A 17070-nucleotide genomic window follows, 5' to 3' on the forward strand; every position below is an offset into this window, starting at 1 on the left:
CTCATGGATCACTCTTTCGGTCGTTCACAAAGCAGGTCCTGCAAGCTCTAGGGGCTCTGGGAGAGCTTAAGAAGCATATGGAGTCTGGAATGGGCCTCAATGCTCCCTATAGACTACTCACCTAGCACTTTAAAATGCTTGGTGATCTATCGAAGTAAAAAGAATCTGCATTCTCCTTTTAGTACTTGATTAGTTGATTGAAAGCTCGGACCAATCCATTTAACATGGTTATTTGTGCCCTCGGTTGCCCTTTTGCGTCTCTGTACTGGACCTTCCTTGGGCAATTCAAGTTTAAATATGACAAATTGAAGACATCTATCTATAAAACGTAGGAGTATAACTATAGAAATCACCCGGCTCTCATAGCTCTATTCCAGCGAAAAGAGTGGAGATTGTTGTGTGAATGATTATGCCCTTCTCCAGCTCGAGGCCCGGAATCTAATTTACAGTCTGCTAGAGACAAAGTAAGGAATGTTCTTGGACTCGTAAAGATCCTTGTGCTCGGATTTGATCATGTCCGCGCCCTAGAATATGGGTTAGGTCTTCTCGTGAAAGTTAACAAGATTCATAACTCACCTTCTCGCCAATCATATAGACTGAGTTCTGAATACGGCAGTCGGGAATCACAGGGATCACGGAAGCATCCGCAATCCTGAGGTTGCGCACCCCATGTACTCGGAGCTTCGAATCAACGACACCTTGATTGATGTTCTTCGAGAGTCGTGCCGTACCACAGGGGTCTGGTGATTACATTAGTATTATTACGGGTGTTGCTGAGTGACAAACTTACGGAATCCAGTCTGGCTTCGATCCAGAACAGCCTTGTCCATGTCATCGTCCGAATGGAGTGGCATCTTCCAGGGGTACTCCCCGACGACGATGTCTTTGAACCCGGAACCTTGGGTTAGAACATTATAGGTCCAGCGCACACCCTCACGCATAGCCAGAACGTCCAAGTCATTGGCAAAGAAGTTGAGGTTGATGTTGGGCTGAACCAGCGCGTTCGTGCTATTCAGGGTAACCTGGCCCTCGGACAAAGGTCGCAGCAGATCGACAATGACGGTCATGTAGCTGCCCTGCTCCGGCAAAGGGAAGTGCCACTGGAATGCGGTGCTAAACAGGCCGACGAAGTCAAGTTCAAAGTGAGGCTGGCCTGCGGGGCCAAAGGGATCTAGTCCACCATTTGCAGCCTTGGCCTCGCGGTAGGCGGGATACTTCTCCAGTCGTTCATCAATGCGGGGGAATCCTACAAGCTCTAAAAATCCGGAGCTTACAGGGCCTGTTTTGTCCTTCTTGTACGTCGCCAGTGCTTTGTCATTAAGAGCACCGGGGCGGAGGACGTGATCATCCAGGCCATATCCATCCTTGAGCTGGAGCACGAAAGGCACAATAGGGTGGTCCACGAGATGCTGGCCAACATGAGAGGAGTCCACAACTGGGTCGATTCCATGCTTCGCCAGCTCCGCGGCCGGGCCGATGCCGCTCAGCATGAGAAGCTTGGGTGTCTCAAATACACCTTGAGACAAAATCACTTCTCGGCTAGCATAAACACTGATCTCGGTGTTGTAAGCTTCGCTGATCACAGTGACGCCAGAGCAGATACGTGTTTCCGGATCGATAATCAACTTCTTCGACTGAACCCCATAGAGGATTGTCACGTTCGGCTTGTTCTTCAAGTACAGGAAGCTGCCCTGGCGTTCGCCCCGGTGGATGGTGTCTACACAGTGCGTGAGGCCTTTCATTTCGCCAGAAAAGATGTCCTCAGTCAGAGGCTGGCCCTTGGAGACCCACGCTTGAGTAAGCGCGTCGCGGAAGGGCTGCATCTCTGGCACCAAGTCGGCATGGGAGATGTGCACAGGACCTCCGGTCCCAATTTTACTCAGTTCGGCCGGGTACAGCTTCTCATCGTCGTGATAGGTGGCGCACTTGCGCAGGTATTCCACGCAGCTATCCCAGTTCCAGTCTTTGCCACCATAGTCCTCCCAGTCGTCAAATGTGGGTTTTGAGCCCGGGATCCAGGTGAAGTAATTGGCACACGTACTTCCACCAAGGGCCTTTCCGCGGGTGTTGGGCTTTTCAATACGCTCGTAGTCGTCGCGCTTGATCATCGTCGTCTTGTAGGCCCAGTCATACTTGCTTCCTCGAAGTGTGAATGCCTTTGACGGCGTGGTGATTTGTTCGACTTGGTCGGGGTTGGGAATGCCGGCTTCAACAACAAGAACACGGACGTCGGGGTTTTCTGCAAGGCGACCAGCAACAGCATTACCGGCTGTGCCACCGCCAACGACAACAAAGTCGTACTCTGAGCCGTTGGAAACGGTTGCCATGTTTGATATGTGGCTTTGCGGCAGTTGGAATTGAGCTTGGTTCAGTGTCTGGATGACTTGATGTAGAGCAGACGTTGAAGGAGCAAACCGTCTGTTTTATGTCGCTACATCTTCACCGTTGCCGGATTCCGAGCGACAGCCTGGCCACACCCATACCATGCCCCGTATTGGTAGTACTTCCGAATATGGCTATTTGGTAGCTCCGAATCGTTGCACTTGGATGTCGCCAGGGTGGATATTTCTGACCCCTCATGAGGGGAAACTTGCCCCCGCACGAAGCTATTGAGCAGCGCAGCGAAGATAAGGTGAAGACTCGGTGAGAACTCGGTGATGAATAGGTTCATCCGCTTACCAATGTGTCAGTTTCTAGACGCCTGACTTTTTGCCATCGTACATTTCATGTGTTCTACCCCTCGAATAACAGCATCTCTAAGCACCATTTGTCCTGTTTTCTACCCCTCATGTAAAATTATACTGGAAATTACTTTCGGATGATCGGCTAGGTTAAAATTGCCTTCTATACGGTGCTACTGTAGGATATGAATCAATTAATAAAGGCAAACGTATCCCTGCCCTCGAAACCAAGCATCTACATCACGCGTATTTGAGGCCCCCGAACAAATACTCGTTATGCCGAAACCTGTATTCACGTTGGCAGAAGGTACGATATACTTCAATTCTCAACACATTGCCCTCCAGCTAATATTTTGCAAGGCCAGCCAGTTGCAGACCCATCCGTTAGTACTACGTTGCCTACTACTATTGGCAGCGGAGGCCTCACGACTTTGGGTGACACCCTCCTTATCGAGACGCTTACGCACTTTAACCGCGAGCGTATTCCTGAACGGTCTGAAGTCATTCACCCGCATTATGGAAGTAAAGCTAACACTGGGTAGAGTTGTTCATGCCAAAGCTGCAGGAGCTTGGGGCGAGTTCGAGGTCACCAGCGATATATCCTCCCTCACCTCGGCCAAGTTCCTCAATGGCGTGGGCAAGAAAACCCCTGTGCTTTTCCGTCTTAGTACCACTGGCGGTGAGAAGGGCAGTGCAGACACCGTCCGGGATGTGCGAGGCTTCTCTGTCAAGTTCTTCACAGAGGATGGCAACCACGACATTGTAGGGAACCATGTTGTGAGTCTTCGTTACCTGGCCCTCCACGCTTCTGGTTCTAATCTATTCCAAGCCGGTGTTCTTTGTACGTGATCCAGTGAGGTTTCCGTCCCTAAATCGAAGTCACAAAAGGCATCCCGCCACTAACCGGCCGGATTGGACTATGGTGAGTGCTATTTGGTAGTCTCCTCCTGCCGGTGAAGCTAATCCCTTCAGTTCTGGGACTTCCATGTCAACCAGCCGGAGAGCGTCCACGCTTTGGTCCACCTGTTTGGCTCTCGCGGTATTCCTGATTCGATCCGTCGAGTGACAGGTTTTGGTGTGCATACCTTTAAAATGGTGGCAGCTGATGGCAGGTTCCGCTATTGCAAATTCCACTTCCGGCCGACTCAGAACATCACCCATTTTTCCGGACAAGAAGCCACCCGCGTGGCTGGGGCAAATGCTGATTTCCATACTCAGGACCTGTGGGATGCCATCTCTGGTGGACAGTTCCCAACCTGGAAACTGTACGTGCAGGTGATGGAGCTCGAGCAGGCGGAGACCTACGGCCGCGCTCTGTTTGACATCACGAAAGTCTGGCCGCACAAGGACTTCCCCTTGATTGAAGTTGGCCAGATGACTCTAAACAAGAATGTAGGGCTGCATCTCATGGGAAGCAAGGAGCACATGCTGACGAGAAATCCAGCCAGAGAATTATTTCGCCGAGATCGAACAAGCGGCTTTCTCGCCTTCTAACATGGTCCCTGGGATTGCCATGACACCTGATCCTAGTGAGTACATTCTGTACTTGGTTGAGCTTTGACAAAAAAAAAAACAAAATACTAAACGCCCTTCGATATACAGTGTTGCAGGCACGCATGTTTGCCTATCCTGACGCTCAGCGATACCGCCTGGGAGTGAACTACACGCAACTCCCTCCAAATCGTGCAATCTGCCCTGTTTACGCCCCCTATGAGCGCGACGGCATGGGAACCGTGACCCGAAACTATGGCGGTGACCCCAACTACGTGCGTAGTACGTTAAGCCCAGGTGTGCCCAGCCAGGTGGTTTCAGACGTGCGACACACCGAACGCATCGCACATAATGCTATCCTCGGCCAGAATGAGATTTTGGTTGATGATGAGGATTACGTCCAACCACGAGAGTTATGGAACAGGGTCTTTGATGAGACCGAGAAAAGGCAATGGGTGGCCAATGTGTCGGAGACCTTGGAGAGCGTGCCTGCACAGCTGAAGGAGGCTGTCATTGCAATGTTCAGCAAGGTCGATCCTCGTATTGGTCAATTGATAGATGCTAAGACTAAGAATAGCTCACACCTTTGAGCACTTCGATGTATTGTTTTCATGTGTGATCATAGAATGAGAGAACTTAGTGAGGCTTATTAGAATCCTAATTTGTTTAGCAAAAAAAACTCTCTCTATCAGCACAAACTCATCAAACACGTTTTTATAAACATGTAGTCTCCGGCGTGCTCCATTCGCGACGGCATGGTCAACAGGGTAATTCCATCGCCGAATATTACCTATCTTTTAATAAGTGATTAAAACAGTATAGAATATATATATATATACACTTTATCTTATTTACTCTTATATATTAGAGTATTATAGATAAATAACATAACTTAGTAAAGCTCTTAATTTTGTAGATATCTTACTAATCTACTATCTATAATAAAACTTTAGAAATGTTATTAATAGTAAGAAACTCTATATAATTATTAGTTATATTATAATTGGTTTACTAGATTGAAGATACTAATTAATAATAAACAATCTAAACTTGAATATAGCTATTCAAAACTTGATGATAGACTATATAATGAGATTAAAGACCTTGAAAAGGAATTATCTTTCTTGAAGAATATGATATAGCATGCAGGACGCTTTCTGCGGGCGTGAAACAGACCATGAGTCAGCAAAGGCAGCCAGTCGCATCCAGCGATTCCTAAAATTTTATTCGTGGTTAACTCAAAAAAAACCCCTAGGGTTCTATGAAACGTCACTGGTCATAATAGTTCATGCATGCTGTTACAAGTACTTGGACGCTCGCTCAACTGTTGAAGTACTGAAATAGGAAATGAGGGCGTCAGGGTCAAAAAAAAAAAAAGAAGAAGACAAGTAAAAGGACAAAAAGAGATAGAGACTCCGGTTCATCCAAATCAATCTAGTCATCCTACAATCTGTACAAAATTAAAATAGGTAATGTGGGCAGACATGACGGATATATCAGGTCCATAATCAGTTACTGCCAAAGTGACTCCTGAACCAGCCGCTAAGCCCCCCTCCTGGTGACGATGACTCATCCTGATTGGGGTGATTCCGATCTGGCTCAGGAGGAGCCGAGAAACCTTGACGAGGTCCCGGACCGTTGCCACTGAATGTTGATGAGCTCCCAAAGCTCTGGGGGCGGCCGCCGTAGTAAGGAGAGCCGGAATGATCGTTGGAGGATTGAGGGTTTGGTGGGCTGCTCGGTATGATCATGGGATTGTTGCGAGTTCCGGGAGCTTCATCACTATTGTCTCAAATTAGAAGGAACGAACTGGAAATAAGCAAAAACTTTTCTTACCCTTCGTTGATCCCCCTTCTGCAGTGGGGACACGTATTGTGCTGCTTCAACCATGACTCGATGCATTCGCCATGAAACCAGTGTTTGCATGGGAGCTGCGTTACTTCGGTCCCAAGCTCGACTGGATCCATACAAATAGAGCATTCAGCCCTCCCTTCAGCCCCGAGCATTTCTGTGTTGATTGTCGTCTTGGGAAGAGACTGAATCGCCGTGTCTGTAGCGGGAGGTGCCCCCTGATTTGTGTTCTGGTCGATGAGCTGTGAGATGACATGGTCAAGTTCTTCCTGCGAGTAAACAGCGTCGCCACCCATGCGGCCCCCGCTTAGCAGACTGACAAGCAATGAAAGAGGATGCATCTGGTTTCCACTACCGGCTCCCAAAATGTGAATTTCACCATTGTGACGATTCATGCTTTCTGGATCTGCTTCATTACGTATAATATTGAAGATGCTGTATATAAAAATAAGCTTTATTCACGGTCAAAGAAATTTGGAGATCTTCAAGACATACTCGTTTAAATTGGTCAAGGGTAGATTTACTGGCTGTCTACCATTCGTATCCCTTGGGAATAATCCCGGAGGCCGTAGAAAGTTGCCACCGCCGAATTGCCCTCGATTCTCCGCATTCGAATTATAATTATCTCGAGGAGAACTTGGGTTCTCCTCGTCCCAGGGATCCTCCCGGTCCGGAGTGAAGGCACCTCGACTCCGAGGGCCGTATGCACCGGTTATCTCTTGAAAGATGCTGCCAATAGTCTGCCTAAACGGATCTGTGGTGTCGATTGACTCAGGCGACCCCATGCTCCTGCGTCGACCGCCGGGCATTCCAGAGGTAATGGTTGTGCGAGTCAGAGTGATTCGTCCATCTGGGGAGCGGTACGAGTGGCGACTGAGCCTGGGGCCGTTGCCGCTGTCGTTATATTGCGCATCATCCTCATCATCGAGATTCTGCCATGGATTGTGATTAAACATCGAATATCTTGAATCATCCGAAGGTGGTCGTGGGGATCGAGAAGGTCGAGATGAGAATGGTGGTAACGGCGGCGGGCTTGCCGATGCAAAGCCATCGGCGGGAGGTTCTTCGGTGTTTTGCTCAATCTATTACAGCAGTTAGACGTAGTTACATAGGAAGGTGGGTGTTGGGGGGGGGATTACAATTTCTATAAAATCCGAGCCACATCGTGGACACCTCAGTGCGGAGTCATCTTTAGGGGAAACGTTGTTGCACTCATAGCATATCACACTCTCCTCCCCGCTATCTGGCATGGTTGGTAAGGGGCGAGATCAAAAACCGATAGGAGATACCGACTCGTTCAGGAAAATCGCAGAGGCAGGAGCAAAGGCGATGGGTGCAAAAGGGATGAAGTCTAATCAAAGGCTGCGTGATTTGGAATCTGCCCGATTACCGGTGGGTCTGGTGGAAGTAGAAGGCGGAGGAAGGCTCGTGATGCAATCCGCAAGCCGACGATTGAGCCCAGGCTGAGCGAAAAGCTGCGGATAAATCCTATCACAGGAGATTCTTGAAGGACGGCCTATGCAGGGTTCTGTGTCGATTCTGGAGAAAAAGAGAGAGTGGAGTGAGCCTTACGGTGAATACTAACAACTATCAGTTGCAGGCGTGGATGGCGGCGGATGACGTTAGCGCCCGAACAGGTCTGCGGATGGGCAAGAGTTTCTTAGATTCTTTTCGCCACAGAACGTGACTGGCACGATATTTTGCTGCGAGTGAAGTGATTGTCAAGAGTGAGAACACACGCAGTCGGTGTTGCAAATATGCTGTCATACTTTTCATACGTGTGGGATGGCTCTTTTTCACGCGGTCTTCTCCGAGTTTCTCCTTTCTTCGAAGCCGCTTTGTCGAACCCCTACAGCAAACGGCCAGAAAACAAAGAAAAAAAGCATGAAAATCAATTGGTATTAATGTCTGTTCGCCACGTAGACACGGTAAAGACATAGCAAAGAACGCCGCCGCCCATGCCCGTAATCATCTCAACAAAACAAAGTATATGTACGGAGTGGAAGAGGTTCCTATGTTAACACACGACACCTATATATTTCACCATTTCCAAAGCTTATAAGCTTATCGTCGGCGTGTGCCCTTGACGAGGAGACCGCCGACCAGTCCGGCGGCGAGGGCAATACCGCCAACAATAGCAACTCCGACCAGACCCTCCTTTGCGACCTTGTCGTCGATCAGTTGGCGCAGGCTGGCAGCCTGTAGGTTTCCGGGCTCGTGATCGATCAATAGATCGTTGTACCGACGGGCTTCCGCATAGTTGCCCAGCTTGAAATTTCCGAGAGCGAGGTAGTAAAGGCATTCGCGGCGTCGTTCGGGGGCGCTGCGGAAGATTTCTGATAGAAGGCGAACGCCTTCTTGCTGCTCCGATCGGATATTTGATTTTATAAGCCCCTTTGTTGCTGCGGATTAGCCGGGGAGGACGAACGCGAGAGAATTGTGGTAGGACGTACCCAGGCATAGTTGAACTTGGTCTGGACTCCGACGTAGTCGCCTTCTTTTTCGTACTGTGCGCGGAGAACCTGGAGCTCGGCGGGTTTCAGGGGGCTGTGGAAAGTTAGTTGCGATACATGTGGCAGGGAGAGTCGTCTGTGAAACTGGCCTCTCAGCGTCTGCGGCGTCTAGGTAGCAGTCAGTATCCATGCCGGCATGAGGCGCGCAATGCCACGGAGCGGGGGTAGACGAGACATACATGGCAGGTTGGACATGTTGAACACTGATAATTAATTCTTTTAAAAAAGACCCCGAGTTAGAAAGGCGACAGTCGTGAAAAAAGGCGACAGAAGCACAGCGGGGGAAGCGAAGACGATGATCGAGCGTCAAAACAGAGCGCAACTTGTGGCGGTGCAACCGGTGGAGTGACGCAATGGCAGCCTGCCGGGACTGTGGCGCGGCTGTGGCTGTTGCTCCCGCAACGCTTGTCGTCAACACTTGGCATGGTACATACACGCGAGGCACACGACATACTCCCAACTGGTATCAATTTACGCTGTTATTCCGAAGTATAGCCCTCCATGCTGCTCGACGAGGATCCTGCCACTGTGTGTATTCTTCGCGCTTTAAATAAATAAATAAAACAACAGCTAATCCTCCTAGCTTGTCCACCACACAATCGGAAACTTCAACATCCAACCCGATAAACTCGCCGTCACTCGCATCAATGACTCCCTAGCCACGCTACAACAGTCGCGAGACCTGCGCATCCGCGACGCAGAGACGTCTTTGCGCAAACTATCTCGAAACTTGAAATCGCTGGAGACCAACTACGACGAAACGGTTGCCGCGCACGATCCCGGGCGCCACGCGCACGAGATCCTCGACCTCGATGCTCAAAAGTTCCGCACTGCAAAGGCAGCGTCGGACCTGGAAATCGAGTCGGAGCGGCTGGAAGGCGAGTTGGAGATGCTGAAGGAGCGATTAGCAGAGCTCGAGGCGCAGGGACTGGAGGGCGACGAGACTGTGCGCCGCGAGAGAGAGGCTGACGATGCGACAATGTAAGTTTTCAGGTTGTAAAATCTCTCGGGGTAAATCTTTAACAGCATCCACAGACTACGCCTCAAAGTGTACCGCTCCCTGGGCATTGATGTCGAAGCCGACGAAGCCGGAAACTACAACAAGGCCATTATTCGCAACAGCCGCAAAGGTGACGTTCATGTGGTCAACATCGACCCGAAGTTTTCACGATTCTTCTACGCCAACTATTTCTGGCAAACCATGCAGGGTTGAAATGCAGAGATAACGTGGTATTGCAATATTGATGACGAAAGGCGTTTACTGTTTACGGGTGGAAATGGTCTTGTTTTGAATAATATACCCCTGATTTCATACATTAACAATATACAAATATACCTTTTTGAAAATGACCAGACTATAGTCATAGTAGTGGTAGTTAAACATCTAGAAGAAAGCCGCCCAGGCTTGCACGGAGCCCGCAAGAAGCACCGCAGCACTGGTGTCTTTGGCTCCATGGCCATAATACCAGACACTGCTTCCGTAGAGCAGAAAAACCAAGATACCAGCAATTCCTTTATCAACCGGATCGGTCAAGCCGTTTGGAAGATCCAGGGCAGACCAGCGGTAGTTGACCAGCGCTTCACCAGTCAGTCGATTAGTTTCAGAGCTTCTCTTATAAACTCACCAGTAATCAAAAAGAAAAGACTACCCTATCGCATCCCATCAATTCATGTTAGCAACAATCTGCGCTCGCTCTTTGTGGCGATGTGGCAATGCTATAGCGACGTACCTGATACCAGCCAGAAGTCGAGTATGCTCTGGGGATTGCCGGTAGGCTCTTAAACTTGGGGTCCGCCATCCATTTTGGTGCTATTGCCTGTGATTACAAACAGAGACAATCAATACTCTTCCTAATGATACACTGGAATACTTGATGTGCGGGGACGCGACTCACGGTATGCGCAACCGAGGTCGCCACGAGTGTAAGCGCCGTGATCACAAATTTGTTCGGCATATTGAGCTTGGCCTTTGATTATGAATTTGTTTTAAATTCGATTTCAAATGAGAAGATGGTTTAATTGAATAGAAAAGTTGAAGAGTAAGTTTTATGACGTTGATAGAGAGAAAGCTTAGGGCCCCGTTTTCTTGAACCGAGGCTAAAGCTCCGACCTATTATACTTTTTTACTAGTATGTCTAGGGCAATAAAATATAAAATATAAAATATACAAGAATAGACCACCATGCATAGCAGTGTCTGTAACAAGACACCATAGTGACCAAACAGAGCGTTAGCTCTCTATGTAAGCTGCCTGTTACAGCGACAGGCAGAGCTTCATCGGTATGTGATTTACAAAGCTGTCTGGGTCAGGATGAGTGGCGCCTTGATCGCTCAGATGGAGTGAGCGAACATCTGTTTTTTCACGGAAAAGGCTGGGAAAGCTGGATCGGAATTCCTCGCGGGTATTCCTGGATAGGCTGTGTCGCGAATTGACGCCGTTGAGCTGTCAACGCGGAAACCTTTCTTTTAGCAGAGCCAAAACTTCATCCTTCTTCGTAGCAATCGCTTCCTTGTTGCAACTCAAAACTGCCCCTGGGCCCATGTCAGGGAAAACATCCATAACCGTGTCCAAGAGCATAGATTTCTCCGCGTTTGACAAGTTCTCCGAATCCCAAAGAGCTAGCCACTCGGTCTCTTTTTTGGTCATTTCCCTTTCCATATGATCCATATCCGGCAAATCCGTTCCATCCCACGTAAGTACCACTTCAGGCCGTGCAGGATCACCAGAAGCCACAGTAGGAGAAGGAGAAGAAGTCTGCGGTGATGATTGATATCTCATGTCCACCCCGAGTGCCGCAAACCCCATCATCTCTTCCACCTTTGAATTCCACAGAACCTGTCTGATCACCCCATCACGCTCCATCATGACCCAAAACAGCGGATAAACGCTACGCATCAGCGTATTCCTCACACCCCTTGTGGCTTCTCTGGGACTGATCAATATCGCCAGCTTATCCGTCGTCCGCCAGCCAGTGGGCGAATGCCGGAAAGCGCCCTCGAGCTCCCTGACCAGGTTCGGGCCTAATTTTGTGCTCAGAGCTTTACATTGCACGACTACGCGAACTGGCGCCAGCAAGGTTCGGCCGGGGATGTGCCAGGTGCCGACAAGATCTGTGCCGGCGTCGTCGCGGCCGCCAATGCGATGGAGATCGAACGCAAAACGGCGCAGGCTTTTCAGCACCGTGTACTCGTAGTGTGTACCGACATATGTCGTGCTGGTTTCTGGAAGCGCAGTGCGCTGCGCATATGAAAGGAACGAGGGTAGATCATTGTGGTTCTGCGATGAAGCCGACGACGGCGCGGTCGGGATGTTGAAGAGCCGCCGAGTAAAGGGACCGATTTGCGGGCATATTCGAGTAGACGAGAATGAGCGAATGAGACTGGCCGGTATTGTGCTGTGTGGTGGTTTTTGAAACAGCATTTCCTCCAGCTGAGCTTGCTGAGGAGAGAACGGAGGAGCAGAGCAGCAGCAGCTTGGGGCGGAAGTGGCACCTGCGCTCTCCGAGCTTATTTAGAGTTGGGCTCCGCATCTTCATCTTCTTTCAACTGCCAAACTTGACTTCACTCCTACATCCAGTTTTTTTCGTTGTTCTCAACTTGACCTGCAAAACCCCAGACCACTATCACAGCCTACAATTTACCATGGCTGACATTCTCACACAACTGCAAACATGTCTCGACCAGGTACCTCCAACCCCTCCAAAACCACCCGCATTGCAACCAACTAACGAAAACCTTTTGGGGGGAAAAACAGCTAGCCACACAATTCTACGCAACGCTCTGCTATCTCACAACCTACCATGACCATCTCCCCGCCTCATCTCCTCCTCAATCCGCCGGTCTGACCGACACCATGCCCTCGCTCGCCAAGATCCCTCGCAACCAACCCACCGCGGCACCCATGCCCGCCGGTGCAGCCGCAAAGCAGACAACCGCCGAACAACAGCAAGGCCAGGGTTCTCCGTCTCTGGGAGCTGGAGAGTCGTCGACTTTACCTCCAGGTGCAGGATCGACTGCTGTTCTCATGCCGGGACAAGGGGACCCAGATCAACCGCCACTGCCAGATCCTCCAGCGCTGTTTGCGTATAGACAAAAGGAGTTGGCACGGGATTTGATTATCAAGGAGCAACAGATTGAATACCTGATTAGCCGGCTTCCAGGAATTGGCTCGTCCGAGGCTGAGCAGGAGGCGCGCATCCGTGAATTGGAAGGGGAGTTGAGGCATGTGCACGTTGAGAGGGAGCGCAAGGCACAAGAGCTGAAAAAGTTAGGGAAGAAGCTCGAAGCGGTGCTAGGAACTGTGGAAAGGGGTATCTTTGCAGACCGCAAAAGTGAAGAATAGTTTGGGTTGTAAGGACATCTGGAGTTTTTCTGCTTTTTCTTCTCTCTTGATATTTATGATACCCTGGAACGTCATTCTGCTAAAACAATAGAAATCTCATTACTGAAATCAACTAAATACTAATTATCGAAACGAAACTGTAACCGGCGGACTTGCGTCCTTGCCTTGTATCTCAGTGGTGTATTCTCGCTCTTGCAAAGCCATTTGTATATGTAGTAGATGAAAACGCGACGATGGCAGTCTAGATCATGAGAGCGATAACGTATATAATGAATAAAAATCCGTATAATAAATCGATCTTGTGTGTTTGCGAACCAGATTATTGGTATTAGAAGCCGTGCTGCACGATAGCCGGTTTCGAGAATAAAAAAAGGAAAGTCGAAGAAATAAATCCAAGTCGAATAACTTCAAGGCGCCAGGGTATCCATGCAATCTATGCCATTATAGCAACGCCATTCTCGCCGTAAATAGGTCAAATCGGTCCCAAAAATTTAAAAAGTTCGCGTCTTTTCTCTTTCGATGTGTAGAATGAGAGAAAATCATCGGAATAGGCTTCTATAAGCTTGCATCCTCGCCTCCTGAACTTCACGTTTGTCTAGCTTGCCGCGGGCCATACTATCCTCGGCCAGCTGCTGTTTCTTCTTGGCCATTTCGAATATCTTCTCTTCGATGCTAGCCTTCATGAGAAACTGGATGGTGGTCACGTCGCGAGTCTGGCCCAGACGATGTACACGGTCCACAGCCTGCGCTACTGATGCTGGGTTGTATTGTGGCTCCATGACATACACGCGAGATGCACTCGTCAAGTTCAGACCAACTCCTCCTGCTCCGATAGTCGCCAAGAGTATTGTGATGCTATCGTCTTTGGCAAAGATATCCAGTGCTTGATTGCGGGCTGCGAGTGTCATTGTTCCATCAATTCGCGTAAATCCCTTCAAACCATTGTCTTTCAAGGCAATCTCAATGAGATCTAGATGAGACGTCCAGCCGGAAAATATAACACTCTTTATAGGGGCTTGATCTTCCGATCGAGCGCTTTCTTCTGCTGTGTCTAGTAAATGGGAAATCAGTGCCTTTGTTTTGGTGTGCGGCCCTTCATATTCCCCAAGCATCTTTGCCTTTTTTCGACTATTCTTTGCCTCGGCGCGGCTCTCTGTGTACTGCTGGAGGCCCGAAATCGTGATTGCTGAATACGTTGCTGGAATCCAGCCTTCACAAACCAAGCATTTAGTCTGTTCAGATGTAAGCTCCGATTGAATCACAAAATTCTTTTTTATCGGCGTAAAACAGTCTAGGCAAAGAACGTCGAAGCAGGGTAGCATCACAGCCATCGGATCTTTTGTATCTGTTGTGCTAGACTCGGTGGCATGTTCGACAAGCTGTTTATTGCATACTGCGCAAACCGCTGCTGAAGACTCTTCCATGAGGCTAAACATCTCATATGCCTTTCGGTCAATAGCACCGGTTGGCTCTTCCCCTTCCCCTTCTTCAAGATCGATGGCGTCATGGACACTCATTCCCTTCAGCCTTTCTCGGTCCTCCTTGTCAAGCAATTCTTTGCCATGGGCGCTGATCTGGCGTAGAATCATCATTGCCTTGAGGACATGGTGATACATCCTGCCACCTATAGTGCCCTTGCTTTCATTTGCTATGACTTTCATCATCAGATCGGACTCCTTACGGAAAAACTCATGAAGCTGGGCTTCCTGTTCAGAAAACTCCAACATGACTATCTTATCTTGTCGAGGAGGCAGATTTATCTTATCTTTCACACGGCGCAGCGTGAATGAATCGACCAAGACGCGGAGGCTTGCAAACACAGTGGGGTCTCCAACCTTGAAACGACTGAGAATGATAGCAGCAAATTTGGCCTTTTCATCATACGGATAGAGTCGCAGAAACTTGGTGACGGATGCAAGGTCCTCAAGACGGTTTTGAACAGGTGTTCCAGTAACAGACCAACGGCGCTGGCCGTTCAACCGAAAAATTGCTTGGCTCTGCGCTGTGCTCTGCTCACGAATAACATGGGCTTCATCCAGAACAATCCGGAACATGTTCATTCTAAGAAGCGGGCTGAGGCCGCGCTTCGAGCCGCGACCACTGAGTTCACTGAGTATGGTGCTATATGTCGTAATCACCAAATCATACTGGCGCAGTTCATCAATATCGGTCGTCCTTGAAGGCCCGTGAAAGACATAATAAGAAATTGCCCCTTCTTCCAGGTGCTCCTTGACTTGAGACACCCAGTTGTTCACAGTGCTAAGAGGCGAAACGAGAAGCGTGGTTTTTGTGTTGCGAATCCCAGGGTGGTTACGTACAATGTCTGGGAGCGGTGATCGCTTTTCCCACTCCGTGGACTCCGCCAGTGTTCCAACAACAAGGGACAGGATACTCAATGTTTTTCCGAGGCCCATCATATCAGCCAAGAGACCCCCGTAAGTTTGAGGAGGCTCTTCACCGAGGACGGTTCCGCTGATAATTTCACGGAATCTCGTAGAGCCGTTCGAAGCTTGGACCATTCGCCATAGAGAATTATTGTCTTCTTCCTTGAATCCGTATTTGCGGTTTTTCTCCTTCTCGATCATAAACCAGAGAGCTTGTTTTTGGTGCCGAAGAAGCGGCGTGCGAACCATCGGAGAAGCATCCAGTTCAGGGATATTATCTGTAGTTCGGAGTTGATCGAACATCTTCATGACCGCATCATTCACTTCTTCAGCAGTGCGAACTTCAAAAGGGGCCGCGGTTCGTGAACGTGGGGTATTAGATGGACCATAGTTGGGCTGAGTACGTCTTCTCACGGAATGCGGATTGAACACAGGTATTCCTTGCTCAACCATAGATGGAGTTCCCAGCCAAACATTATTCCGACCCAGCACATCTCCCACCATTTCTGCATGCTTTCTCATGCCATACAGATTGATTGAAGCACGGTAAAACTCTGAACAGTGCTGCCATTCTATTTCATTTGGCTGCCTCCGTCGAAGTTCCAGGCGAGCTGTCATGCTGACTGTCATATGCTGAGAGTCTAGCAATGGCACAAGGGCCGCAGCTGTCCTAGCATCAATTGCGCCAAAAGTCCGACCATGAGGATCGCTCACGTCGATCCTGTTCCCCATGCCAGGTTGGTGCCGGATTCCCAGCTTGATAGCCGGCCAATCACGCGTCCAATCAGCAAAGAAATTGTTCGGTGCTGGTTTGGGAACCAGGTGAGCTTGCACCGTCGCGCCATCGATTTTACCATAGCATACTTTCTGGGTACTCAAATCGACCGATCCAGTGACTTCTATATCGTCATCGTCATCTTTCGATGCAGAAGCAGCGGTGGCGGCGGCTTCTATGATAACAGTTAGCGTTTGTGATATTAAACGTAGGGTATTGCAATCATTTGTTTTACCTCTTGTAAGATCAACGACTTGTGCAGTCTGGTTAGATAATTGCCTCCCCTCTTTCATGTATTCGCCGAGACCACTGTTCCCAGATACGTCGAACTGTGGCTTGGTCCTAGCAATCGGTTTCTCGTCAACGTCAGTCCTGATGCGTTTTTTGGGTTGATCCTCCCGGCGCTCAACATTGTGCAAGTCTTCAATCAGAGACCGATGCTCCAAGTTTAGTCCTTCGTCCTGTCTGAGGCGCTTCGAGTGTGCCTGCCCGTCTTCTGAGCTAGACAGCTCCTCGGTGTTCACAAATTCGAATTCGATATTATTCCCAGCAGTTGCAGTTGGTTTAGAGGGCGGTGGATTTTTGCGTGAGGGAGATGAAGGATGTGACCTTATCGCCGGGGGCTGGCCATCCATGCCGGATATTTGTTTGTTTGCGAGAGACATCTGCGCAGGTGCTGTTACAGCATTACCGATATTGACTGGTGTTCGTTCTGTCTTGTTTGAACCTTGACAGTGTAAGCTGGATTCGTCCATGACAAGAAGATTTCCGGAGGCAGGGGGTAGAAGAGAAACGGCAAAAAAAAAAAGGACGGTGGGATGAAGAGATGAGGAAGGAAGAAGAAGAGGGGGAGGAAGAAATTGCCCCAGATGTTGTCGCAAGTTCTCACAAATGGAAATAAGGCGGGGCAAGCCAGAGTATATGTACCAAACTCACCTTTTGAGTTCATCTGTTTCCTGTAGGACCGCGGGTCCAGGAGCAGCGCAGCTTGCGACGCCATGATGCCGAAGTGAGAAGTTGCTCACGTCGTCCC

General features: G+C 49.3%; 8 protein-coding genes across 8 annotated transcripts; 3 read left to right on the forward strand and 5 right to left on the reverse strand.

The window, feature by feature from the left end:
• Nucleotides 1-443: 443 nt before the first annotated feature.
• TRUGW13939_05272 (uncharacterized protein) lies at nt 444-2327 on the reverse strand (the record flags this gene model as incomplete). The annotated part of the gene is made up of 3 exons (XM_035488436.1): nt 444-524; nt 577-740; nt 791-2327. The coding sequence occupies 3 exons, from the start codon at nt 2325-2327 to the stop codon at nt 444-446; spliced, it is 1782 nt and encodes a 593-aa protein (XP_035344329.1).
• A 630-nt stretch (nt 2328-2957) lies between these two features.
• On the forward strand, nt 2958-4762 carry TRUGW13939_05273 (uncharacterized protein; the record flags this gene model as incomplete). Its single annotated transcript, XM_035488437.1, has 7 exons — nt 2958-2988; nt 3042-3174; nt 3224-3458; nt 3511-3603; nt 3654-4073; nt 4126-4210; nt 4284-4762. 7 exons carry the CDS (start codon nt 2958-2960, stop codon nt 4760-4762), a joined length of 1476 nt encoding a protein of 491 aa, XP_035344330.1.
• A 918-nt stretch (nt 4763-5680) lies between these two features.
• TRUGW13939_05274 (uncharacterized protein) lies at nt 5681-8717 on the reverse strand (the record flags this gene model as incomplete). Its single annotated transcript, XM_035488438.1, has 6 exons — nt 5681-5954; nt 6009-6458; nt 6519-7105; nt 7414-7511; nt 8120-8425; nt 8477-8717. The coding sequence occupies 6 exons, from the start codon at nt 8715-8717 to the stop codon at nt 5681-5683; spliced, it is 1956 nt and encodes a 651-aa protein (XP_035344331.1).
• Nucleotides 8718-9037: 320 nt separating this feature from the next.
• Nucleotides 9038-9749, forward strand: TRUGW13939_05275 (uncharacterized protein; the record flags this gene model as incomplete). The annotated part of the gene is made up of 3 exons (XM_035488439.1): nt 9038-9064; nt 9120-9517; nt 9572-9749. 3 exons carry the CDS (start codon nt 9038-9040, stop codon nt 9747-9749), a joined length of 603 nt encoding a protein of 200 aa, XP_035344332.1.
• A 171-nt stretch (nt 9750-9920) lies between these two features.
• On the reverse strand, nt 9921-10491 carry TRUGW13939_05276 (uncharacterized protein; the record flags this gene model as incomplete). The annotated part of the gene is made up of 4 exons (XM_035488440.1): nt 9921-10114; nt 10162-10186; nt 10267-10353; nt 10432-10491. 4 exons carry the CDS (start codon nt 10489-10491, stop codon nt 9921-9923), a joined length of 366 nt encoding a protein of 121 aa, XP_035344333.1.
• Nucleotides 10492-10982: 491 nt separating this feature from the next.
• TRUGW13939_05277 (uncharacterized protein) lies at nt 10983-11957 on the reverse strand (the record flags this gene model as incomplete). Its single annotated transcript, XM_035488441.1, has 1 exon — nt 10983-11957. One exon carries the CDS (start codon nt 11955-11957, stop codon nt 10983-10985), a length of 975 nt encoding a protein of 324 aa, XP_035344334.1.
• Nucleotides 11958-12178: 221 nt separating this feature from the next.
• On the forward strand, nt 12179-12878 carry TRUGW13939_05278 (uncharacterized protein; the record flags this gene model as incomplete). The annotated part of the gene is made up of 2 exons (XM_035488442.1): nt 12179-12220; nt 12291-12878. The coding sequence occupies 2 exons, from the start codon at nt 12179-12181 to the stop codon at nt 12876-12878; spliced, it is 630 nt and encodes a 209-aa protein (XP_035344335.1).
• Nucleotides 12879-13417: 539 nt separating this feature from the next.
• On the reverse strand, nt 13418-17037 carry TRUGW13939_05279 (uncharacterized protein; the record flags this gene model as incomplete). The annotated part of the gene is made up of 3 exons (XM_035488443.1): nt 13418-16212; nt 16273-16764; nt 16974-17037. 3 exons carry the CDS (start codon nt 17035-17037, stop codon nt 13418-13420), a joined length of 3351 nt encoding a protein of 1116 aa, XP_035344336.1.
• Between the last annotated feature and the right edge of the window lie 33 nt (nt 17038-17070).

This window comes from Talaromyces rugulosus, chromosome III, assembly GCF_013368755.1.
Source record: "Talaromyces rugulosus chromosome III, complete sequence".
NCBI lineage: Eukaryota > Fungi > Ascomycota > Eurotiomycetes > Eurotiales > Trichocomaceae > Talaromyces > Talaromyces rugulosus.